Source organism: Lolium rigidum, chromosome 3 (assembly GCF_022539505.1).
Source record: "Lolium rigidum isolate FL_2022 chromosome 3, APGP_CSIRO_Lrig_0.1, whole genome shotgun sequence".
Classification (NCBI taxonomy): Eukaryota; Viridiplantae; Streptophyta; class Magnoliopsida; order Poales; family Poaceae; genus Lolium; species Lolium rigidum.
In genome coordinates, this window is record NC_061510.1 from 161,880,719 (window position 1) to 161,890,766 (window position 10,048).

The following is a 10,048-nucleotide window of genomic DNA, read 5'->3' on the forward strand; positions in this document are numbered from 1 at the left end:
GAAGGACCAGACGAAGCAGATGGGATTTGCTACGAAGAACCAGACCTCTCTGGAGGAGTAGAGGGGGTCGACAACCTGATTGTCTACGGAACCGGGGAGGTTCCAGAAGGAGAACAAGCGTGAACCACGATAGTAGTAGTAATCGAGCAACACGAACTCTTTAGCATTTAGCTGCTCGAGTTCAATATTGTTTCACTTAGTAAGACTTATATTATGTAAGTTAAGTTGGGTTTAACTCGAACCTAGGAGTAAACCTCTATGGACCCAGGAGGAGCTCCGAGATGATGTACATATATGGATTGTAATAATATGTGAATGAGTTTAAGACCAGCTATGTTTCTGTTGTACTACTCTGAGGGATGTAATATTTGCGGATTGGTACTTCGTGAATGTTATATCAACGACTGGCATACTATAACATGCAGTGGTATGCAGGGTCACGACAGGTGGGCTCTAGCACTGTAAAATGACAAACTCCCTACTACTACTACAACATTTACAAGTCACAAAACATGTCTCTTTTTTGCACCCATCAGGATCCTCCATAAAATCCATGATTCTTCTATCTTTTGTGTTTCTTCATATTTCTTGGATACTTAGAGCAACTCTAGCAGATCTCATAAACCGCGGCCTGTAAAAACGCGAGTACAGGAGACTACAAACCAAAACCGTAAACATCAAATTCAACAATATGCAACATATGTAACAACATGACATTGTTTGACAGCAATGTTTGCATCTAAAACCATTAAAAATAAAAATAAAACATATTCATGCATTTGGTGGTAGGATTACAATCAATTCTTAGTGCTAGAGGGATAGAAGAATCCCATGAAGGAAACAGAGGCGGCGGCCAGGGTGGAAACCATAGCAGCCGCCACCATCTTCCTCTTCCTCGCCGTCTACGACCGAAATCGACGGGCCCTGCCTCCTCTGCTTGCCACTTCGTCGGTCGGAGGAGGTGAGGACCTCGAGCCTGCGCTCGATGCTGTAGAATGGTTCCTATTGGTCAACCAACATCGTTGTTATGGTAGCTATAATGATGTTTTGCGGGACAAGAATATTTGCGGGACAAGAATAAGGTATACCGCCTCCTCTTCCACCTTGTCGCCAGCTATCTCGCTTATGGCGTTGAGGAGGGCGAGGGGTCTTCTGGTCACGCGTTTCCATGGAGTGGTGGATGTTGTCTAGTTTATTTGTGTGATATGTTTGGTGCTACAAGCTTCAGATCAATTAAAAGGTTCAATAGAGATGACTATATATCTGGGGCTGGTCCTTAGGGGCATATGCAAGAAGACTTCTTGATTGTCATCAGCAACGTCATGCCGACTCCGATAAGGGAGCGGCGACAACGACGCGTCGGCGACTCGCTCTGGTGGCAGTAGTGGTTGTTTGCTGGTTCAAGAACCTCGATATAATTTTCATTCTATTTAGGGTACTTTGTACTACTTACGAAATCATGGAATAGATTCAAATCTTTCCCGAAAAAAAAAAATTGAAGAAGAAGACAAGAAACAAAATAGTACTCCGCCTGATAGGCCGGCCCATCAGACAGAGGAGGTAGGCAATGGCTATCTGCAGAAATTTTGCAAGTCTTCCTAGCCCAGTACTACCCAGCGAGAAGCACTCTACTCTACTGTGCTGCTGCCTGCTCTGCATTCCGCGCGTTCCCGGCCATGGCTATCGCCTCGCCCTCCCCTCGCTTCCACCTCTCCCTACACCTCCAAAACCCCAACCCAGCCCCCAACCGCAAGCCCCGCCCGGCGCCGACCACCGAGACCATTCGCCGTCGCCTCCTCCGCAAGGGCGTATCCGCGACGCCCAAGATCCTCCACGCCCTCCGCAAGAAGGAGGCCCACAAGTCGCTCCGCCGCGCGAGGAAGGACATCTCCACCGCCAACGCGCCGCCCAAGGAGCAGACGCTGGTGGAAGAAGAGGAGGCCAGCTTCCGCGCCGCCGCCGAGGAGTACCGCGCTCTGATGGGGCGGCCCTGGGACGGTGCCCGCAGCGGTGCGGGCCCACCGCGCGTCGCCTCCGGCCAGGAGGGGCTCGATGGCCTGCGGAAGATGCTCGAGGGAAGGAGGGGTGGCGGATTCCAGTGGCTTCTCGACGAAGACGTAGAAAAGGAGGAGGATGCCAAGGGAAAACAGAGGCGTGTCGGCTCCGGCTGGATTACAGAAGTAGGGGACGAGGAGAGGAAGATTGAGCTGCTGCTGACTAGGTAAGCCATGTTTACTGCGCTTGCTCTTTCAAGACACTTATGTGTCGTTAACTTCACTGTGCATTTTGTTATCCTTATACCATTGTCAAGTCAATTTGCCCTTACTAATTACCTATCTGAGGATGAGCTTCATCTGTACTGAGTCACCTATGAACTGTATGAAGTGTCGCGATTCCATAATCGAATAAACAAGTTTGCCACCAGGCTCAGTGGAGTGGACCTAAGTTCGGGTGATTGGAGGCTTACTAGAATGATGAAACAAGCTGACCTGATATATAATGAAGATAATCTACTGCAAATTCTGAAAGGGCTTGAGGCACAAGGAAACTGGAGGCAGGCTATTGCTGTAACTGAATGGGTGTATAATGAGAACAGCTACAAGCATCGACGAAGCAGGTAAGTTTCTGTTTATGTGTTCATATTCTACTCACTTCTTTCTTTCCGGCCACTGCAACCATAATTTATAAAGCGCATTTGTCCTGGAATATTGATAATATTAACTAATAGGACTATTCCATATCTAGGTTTGTGTATACAAAGTTACTCTCAATCCTTGGGAAAGCATCGATGGCAACTGAAGCACTTCGAGTTTTCACCATGATGCGGGTATTTTTTTCCACCCATAATAATAATTAATTAATCAACTTAATTTTTATGGTTCTTCCTTCCAAAACTAGGAAAAATAAATGGCACAAACGTTTTACGTTGCTTCACCTCAGGGAGATGCTCAAATATATCCTGATATGGCTGCATACCATAGTATCGCCGTTACACTTGGTCGAGCTGGCCTTCTCAGTGAGCTAATTAAGATAATAGATAATATGAGACAGAAGCCTTCAAAAAGGGTAATGGCGATGCGACGCAAAGATTGGGATCCTTTGTTGGAGCCTGATGTTCTCGTTTATAACTCGGTGAGGGTAGCTTCTGAAGCTTCTCTTGTCATTTATTTTTCGTAGTTCCAAGTCTGAAGAAGTCTTGATCTTGTTGGAAACATGATTGTCTTTTCACTTTGACCTTTGGTTTTATAGGTTCTAAATGCATGCGTACTATCACAGCAGTGGAAAGGGGTATTTTGGGTGTTTCAGAAAATGCGATTTAGTGGATTGACGCCTACAGGTGCAACATTTGGTTTGGCAATGGAGGTAACGATGTGTTAGTTGATCACTGTTATTTATATTTGCGTAATTTGGTGCATCTATCTATTCTTGTTTGGTCTGCATACTTACAGATCTTTGTGGAGTTCATAACTCGATGATGATATCACTAACTTATTTGATTATTGGCATATTTTAAATCATTAGCACTGCATCATCTGTTAAGATACGATGGAAACTATGATCTAGACATTCTTATATTGTAGACACAAGTTGTGTTTATTTTTTTAAGAATATGCATGCATCTGGTTTAGAAGTGTTGGCCTATATTTACATTGTTCGAGACTTCCAGTGCTCTGGACTTGTCCTGCCTATATTCCCCTATGTCAAGTTATTTATCTTCCTCCCCCGCAATTTTTTTTATTTATCTTCCCCCTCTTGTACATTTCCTTTATCTCATATCTTCATAGACTCAAGAACCATTGTGATATTGTAATATGGTTAAACCTCTCTGCTGTCCAATCCGTTCTACTCTTGAGCAACGGTATCAGTTTCTACAATAGAATTGTGGTTTTTCTTGGTTGAATATTTGATCTGTTATGACATATTACTATTCTCACTGGAGCTGCTTTCTGAAAGGTTATGCTTAAAGCCAAGAAATATGAGTTTGTCCAGAAGTTCTTTGAAAAGATGCAGAGAAAAGGGGTTCCTCCAAGAGCGATAACTTATAAAGGTAGCGTTGCAGTAAGCTTCGTCTGGTGTACTGCATTCGTGCATTGTAGTGGGATATACCATTTGAAATTTCGGTTATGTAGTTGACTGTTGACCTTCTAACATTTTCAATCAGTGCTAGTAAGAGCCTTCTGGGAACAAGGGAAAGTAAATGACGCAGTTGAAGCAGTTCAAGACATGGAACAAAGAGGAGTTGTTGGAGCTGCAAGTGTGTACTATGAATTAGCTTGCTGTCTTTGCAATAAAGGAAGGTGGAAAGATGCTATGCTACAGGTTGTGAATGATTATGCATTTATATCTGCATCTCTATTGCTTTCTTGTTTTCATTATAACTAGTCAGATATCGCTGCCTTTTGGAGTTTGTGCTATTCGTATGAATTTTTTTTATTTCTTCATCGAGATTTGCTAACTAAACAGCTCAGGATGTGCTACCAAGCTTACGAAAACATGTGATTGCTTTCTTTTCGATGGCAAAAAAGCTGAAGAAGAAAAAAAAAGCTCTGAGAAACCCACTAGGGATCAAACCTGCTGAAAGTTGAGTTTTGGCTGTACAAAATCTTGGACGTTACTAAAACATATGTGGTGTTTAGTTTTGGAGGCTGTTTGTTCTAATTTTCAGATTGATTAAAGGTGCCACATTTCTCAATATGTTTCAAATGTATAAATAGTCCTTTACTCCTGTTCACAAGTACGTGATATTTTAGAATTTGAGTGATTGAACTTCCCTTTGACTGATAATTTGTACCAAACTAACTAGATTAATTATATGCCAATCGTACCAATATAGATTTTGAGGTGAAGTAAGTACTTCAGTAAAAAGATGCTCCTTCCATTCCAAATTAATTCACTCAGCATTGTCTAGATATCCATGTATCTACACGCTAAAAGGCGTCTACGTACATACATATCTAGACAAAGTTGAGTCAATTAATTTGGAACTGAGGGAGCACTACAGAAGTTCTTGGTCAAACTTGCTTATTGAAACCTCTAGCTTGTCACAGGTGTCATATATTCTAGATATGCTCTTTCCTCTTCCTTTAGGGTTTTGTTTAGTGGGTCCACTCCTGCATCATTTTGCTTCCCAGTTATTTTAATTAATCTTACTTTCACAAAAAGCTGGCATTACATTTGCATCCTTATTGCACAAACAGTATCTCCTTGTGGGGACTGGGAGAATAAAGACAATAGAAATAATTTTGATGATAATTTTTCTGTTTCAGCTTGAGAAGTTGGAACAACTTCGCCTCACTAAGCCACTGGAGTTTGCATTTACTGGCATGATCTTAGCCTCTTATGATGGTGGATATATCTCTGAGTGTATCTCGATATTTGATTCAATGAAGGACTACTGTACTCCAAATATTGGGACCATAAATGTCATGCTAAAAGTGTATGGGCGTTGTGATCTGTTTGGGAAGGCAAAAGACTTGTTTGAGACCACCACATATAGCTTTTCTAGTTCGCAGCCACATATCCAGGATCATTCATCTCTTAAAGCGGATGCATATACATACAGCTCTATGCTTGAAGCATCTGCATCTGCCCAACAGTGGGAATATTTCGAAAATGTTTATAGGCAGATGACTCTCACTCATCACCATCTTGATCAAAGGAAATATTCATGGTTGCTCATCAAGGCATCCAGAGCTGGAAAGGTGCGTTAATTATCTACTATCTGCTGTCCTTTTTTTGAGATATAACTTGGTGTTCGATTCTCAATGCAGTACTGGGTCAAAACCAAAATTTCTTTAGGATAATATGTTTTATGATATTTCCCCACAGAAAAATGTTTATTGATATTTGTGCAAATATGGCCTTTACATCTTATGTAAATATTAGTAGTAAAGTTGAGTTCATCATGGAGTTTAATACGTGTTTGTTATCTTATTAGTGTAATATGGATCCATCCCTAATTGTGTTACAGTTTTTTACTCCTCAAAGGAAATGTGGTGGGTCAACTTCCACCTTAGAATGATCCTCATTGTCATCATCATCCAAGTTTTTATTTCTTTCATATCTGAATTTAGTCTCAATTTGCATTGGAAAATTTTATTTTCAAGTATTTACTGTTTTGTGCATCTAACCTCAAGGGAGGGCATTCAAATACTTCTAGCCTGTGGTGACCAAGTGCAGAAATTATTCGCTCATCTTGATTTTGTTTGCAGCCCTATTTGCTGGAGCATGCGCTTGATTCAATACTTGAAAGAGGGGAAATGCCTGATGTGCAGCTGTTCACTGAAAATATTTGCCAGACTATTGCTCAAAGTGACTACGGAAGGACACTGCATCTCATGAATGTTATGGCTGCGGCTTCAGTCAATGTCACTGAACTGGAATGGAGTGATCTACTTCAGCAAAATTTGCATCGATTCAGTGTGGATGCGTTGAAAGACCTTATAATGCACCTTAGCGCCGGTGAAACCATCAAAACAGATCCTGTGCATGGTTTTGTAAGAGCATTGCAGTCCCAGTGTGCGACAACCTTGGTGAAAGAGAAATTTTCTGTGGCTGATTGTGGTGATACTGAAGAACCTCAAGTAGATAAATGTTCAAATAGCAATCTGATGGACTCATCGGGCACGAATATATTTCCTGATGAGAAAGGTAGTAGTGAACTCTCTGATTGCAGTACTAATATCCCTGAATTAGATGGCAAAACTGGCTTGGGTGGGGACATTGTATTATGCGATTCACATTCTGAAAACAAAGAAAATGAACAACACAATCTTGGGCATTGGGGCAAGCAAGTATCTGCAATTGACAGAGTACTTGATTCCATGAACTCATATGGTAATAGCAGTTCATATGAAAAGATGCCAGCAGCATCAGAAATTCTTGAGTTGTGGGAACAAGAGGGTTTGAATGACATATTTGTTCCGAAAAAAGAAAGCAGAGCAACTATGAGAGAGTAACTGAAGTGTTGGAGTATTGTCTGATGTTACCAGTGTAATTCTCTGAAACTGGCCTGGTAAATGAGGAAATTATGCAGTTCCATAAGCTGGAGTCCCATAGGCTCATCGGAGAGTTCTATAGAAGAGTAGGACTACTACTGTTCGGACGGTAGCTTTACTTATTTGCACAGGTGTTGATAAGGGCTGCCCCAGAGGTAAATGCTAAACATTTTGTAATATTTTAGTGACAAAACTGTGTATTAGCTCATATAAGTTGATCTAGATCATTACACCTAGATATATTGAAGGCATTTATTCTTTGTAGGTACGGTATAAAGAACTTTGTTTCAAACTAGCCCCATCACATGAAAATTTATGGTTAGATGGTTAGTTGGGCAGTTGTACCCCTAGCCTAGGGATTTAACTTCAGGTTTGATGCCTGATATGTCCCCTTGTGCAGAAATTCTTTCAGTAGCATACGCAGTTAACCTTGATAGTGAGGTGTATAAGATGACTTGATTAATCTGGAAGTAGTCCATGGACGGTTTAAGGCTTCGTTAATTCAAAGCCAAGATCCTTCCGTCTAAAAAAATAACCTGGAAATCTTTAGCAGACGATTTTTTCTTCCAAAAATAACATACGTGTGGGTTGTGCCTTGTCAAGCTTTATGCACTAGCCAACGCAATCAAAAGTCTGAACTGATGGAAAGAGCTAGGCAATCCACTTATACATCTCAACACCCCTCCTCATGTGTGACCGGAAGAAGACAAGAGGAGGTCAATACGTGGAAAGCAGAATAGCACACGTATGAATTGTTAGAGTTGTATAGTCCCCTTTCTTGTATTCCCCAGTGTATGAGGGGCTTACTGCACATTGTAACATGTACATATACTGGCCTTTGGCCCTCTGTGAATACTAGTTGCTCTTTTTTTCGCGAAAACGCAAAAGACTTGCGTTTCAGTGCATTGATAGATAGAAAAGGTTATATGTACATGTCCACAAAGGAACAAACACCCCGCACTACAACTCAACCCAAGAAAGGAGACCTAGTCTAGGGAAGGATCTGGCGGACACCCTGGGCTCCCGCGCTCGCCCATTGTTGCGCCTCGGTCTTGATGTCGTTGAGTAGGGAAGGCACCGAAGGCTGTGCGTTGTCAAAGATCGCATCATTCCGGTGCTTCTAGATCCACCACGCCGTGAGCATGATTATCGACGATGTACCTTTGCGCAACCGGCGAGGAGCGGTCCGCACCACCTGCGACCACCACTCCGCGAAGTCCCCCTCCGAAGCTGGAGGCCCTGAGGTGGATCGAACCAGACCGTCCTGGAGAATGAGCATCCAGTGAGTAGATGTGTCATAGTCTCCTCGGATTGGTCACACAGCAGGCATCTGGGCGCATGTGGTAGACCACGATGCGCCAGCCTCTCACCCGTCCAACACCTATCCAGACAGGCCAGCCAGAGCTCTAGGTTTAGCTCTTTGCACGCTACAACTCCGTGCTCGATCCGCGCCGTCGCCGATGATCTTTCCGGCCGCTGCTGCTCCACTTCCTTCTTCCTCTCCCGTTCTCATCGGGATCGAGTTGTTTTCCAAGAAATTTGGCCATTTTCGTCGGTTTTATAGCTCCAAATCGGGCTCAAGCCACCGGGTCCTGTCGGCTGCCGCTGCTCCCACCTCGGTCGGCCCCGCCCCGGCCGACCAAGGCTTCGGTCGGTCCCGCACCGGTCGCCCCCGCCCCGGCCACTCCCGGCCCCGGCGGCCACACCCTTGGTCGGTCCTGCCCCGGCCAGCCCTGCTCCGGCTCTGGCCGCCCGTGGTGCAGCCCGGCCTGGCCATCTTTGATTCCAGCCGGCAGATCTAGATCTAGTTTCAAAAAGAAGAAGTCAATGGCGTCCCTCTCATTTGGCTATGTCAGTATTCCTCTGTGCCCAGTGATCTTTGATGGTACCAACTATGGAGAGTTCGCCGCCTTTATGCGCATTCACATGCGTGGTCTTTGATTGTGGGGTGTTCTTACCGGCGAGGTTTCTTGTCTGCCGCATCCCACTGCTCTTGTGCCTCCTACCCCGCCGCCAGTGCCACATGCTCTTGCTGATGATGCTACTCATGCTGATCAGGATGCAGCCAAGACTTCCGAGTTTGCTGCTGATGAGGCATATGAGCAGCAAGTACTTGCTTATTCCAACGCTCTTGGTTCCTACCGTGATAGTCTGGCTGCTTTTACTTAGTGGTGTGATGAGGATGCTAGGGCTGCTGATGTTCTTTCTCAGAGTGTTCAGCCACAGTTTGCTTCTGAGTTTATGGGCCTTGCTACTGTTGCTAAGATGTGGTCTCACCTTCGTCAGCGCTAGCTACCAGCCTTCTGGGGACTCTCTGTACTTATCTGTGTTGCGTTAGGAGCATGATCTTCAGTAGGGTGACTCTACTGTTGATGAGTCTACACCTAGAGTTCAGCAATCTGGCGCCAGTTGACTCCCTTCGCAGTGTTGTCTGTGGTACTTGTCAGTGTTGGCGGACAGTACATTCAGGTATGGACTTCTAGAGGATCCATGAGTTTCTATCTAGACTTCGTCCAGAGTTTGAGCCCTATCGTGCTCAGTTGTTTGCTCGGGGTCGTGTTCCTGTCTCAGAGGTGTTGACTGAGCTCCATGCTGAGGAGACTCGTCTGAGTGGTGATGGTCTACTTGGGACACCTTCTGTTCTTGCTGCTCGAGTTCATGTTGCACCTACACCGTCACTTCTTCCCACACCAGCGCTTGCTGCTACTGGAGGATCTCGCCCTTCTCGCGGTGGGGGTCGCCCTCGTCGCGATCGGTTCTGCACCCACTATCGGAGGCCTGGTCACCTTGAGTCTGACTGCTATCAGAAGCAGCGGGGAGTGCCTCCTCGTGCTCCATCTTCAGCACCCGTCACCACCGGCTTCACTGAGCAGGATATTGCGAGGCTTTAGCGCCTCCTTGCCTCCTCTGGCTCTGCTTCGACGGGCACCGGTGCCTCTATGGCTAGTTCCTCTACACAGTCATGTGGGTTCTAGATTATGGAGCTTTTTTTCACATGTCGTCTGATTCTTCATCTTTTTCTTCTCTTCGACCTCTCCCTCTTCCTGTTC

At 44.6% G+C, this 10,048-nt stretch overlaps 1 protein-coding gene across 2 annotated transcripts; it reads left to right on the forward strand.

Moving 5' to 3' along the window:
- Window positions 1-1,647: 1,647 nt before the first annotated feature.
- On the forward strand, window positions 1,648-7,314 carry LOC124702611 (pentatricopeptide repeat-containing protein At5g67570, chloroplastic). Of its 2 annotated transcripts, XR_007002554.1 has the most exons (10): window positions 1,648-2,221; window positions 2,426-2,617; window positions 2,746-2,827; window positions 2,941-3,132; window positions 3,250-3,363; window positions 3,955-4,048; window positions 4,163-4,320; window positions 5,268-5,702; window positions 6,213-7,153; window positions 7,264-7,314. XR_007002554.1 is itself a non-coding variant. In XM_047234775.1 (9 exons), exons 1-9 carry the CDS (start codon window positions 1,677-1,679, stop codon window positions 6,957-6,959), a joined length of 2,559 nt encoding a protein of 852 aa, XP_047090731.1. In that variant the 5' UTR covers window positions 1,648-1,676; the 3' UTR covers window positions 6,960-7,314. The 2 variants fall into 2 exon arrangements, 1 of the variants encoding a protein (XP_047090731.1); XM_047234775.1 differs by having other exon boundaries at window positions 6,213-7,314.
- The last annotated feature ends 2,734 nt before the right edge of the window (window positions 7,315-10,048 follow it).

Coding starts and splice junctions, on each gene's coding strand:
- LOC124702611 (XM_047234775.1), top strand. CDS start 1,677: ATGGCTATCGCCTCGCCCTCCCCTCGCTTCCACCTCTCCCTACACCTC. Junction 2,828..2,940: donor GAGTTTTCACCATGATGCGG/GTATTTTTTTCC, acceptor GCTTCACCTCAG/GGAGATGCTCAAATATATCC. Junction 5,703..6,212: donor AGGCATCCAGAGCTGGAAAG/GTGCGTTAATTA, acceptor TTTTGTTTGCAG/CCCTATTTGCTGGAGCATGC.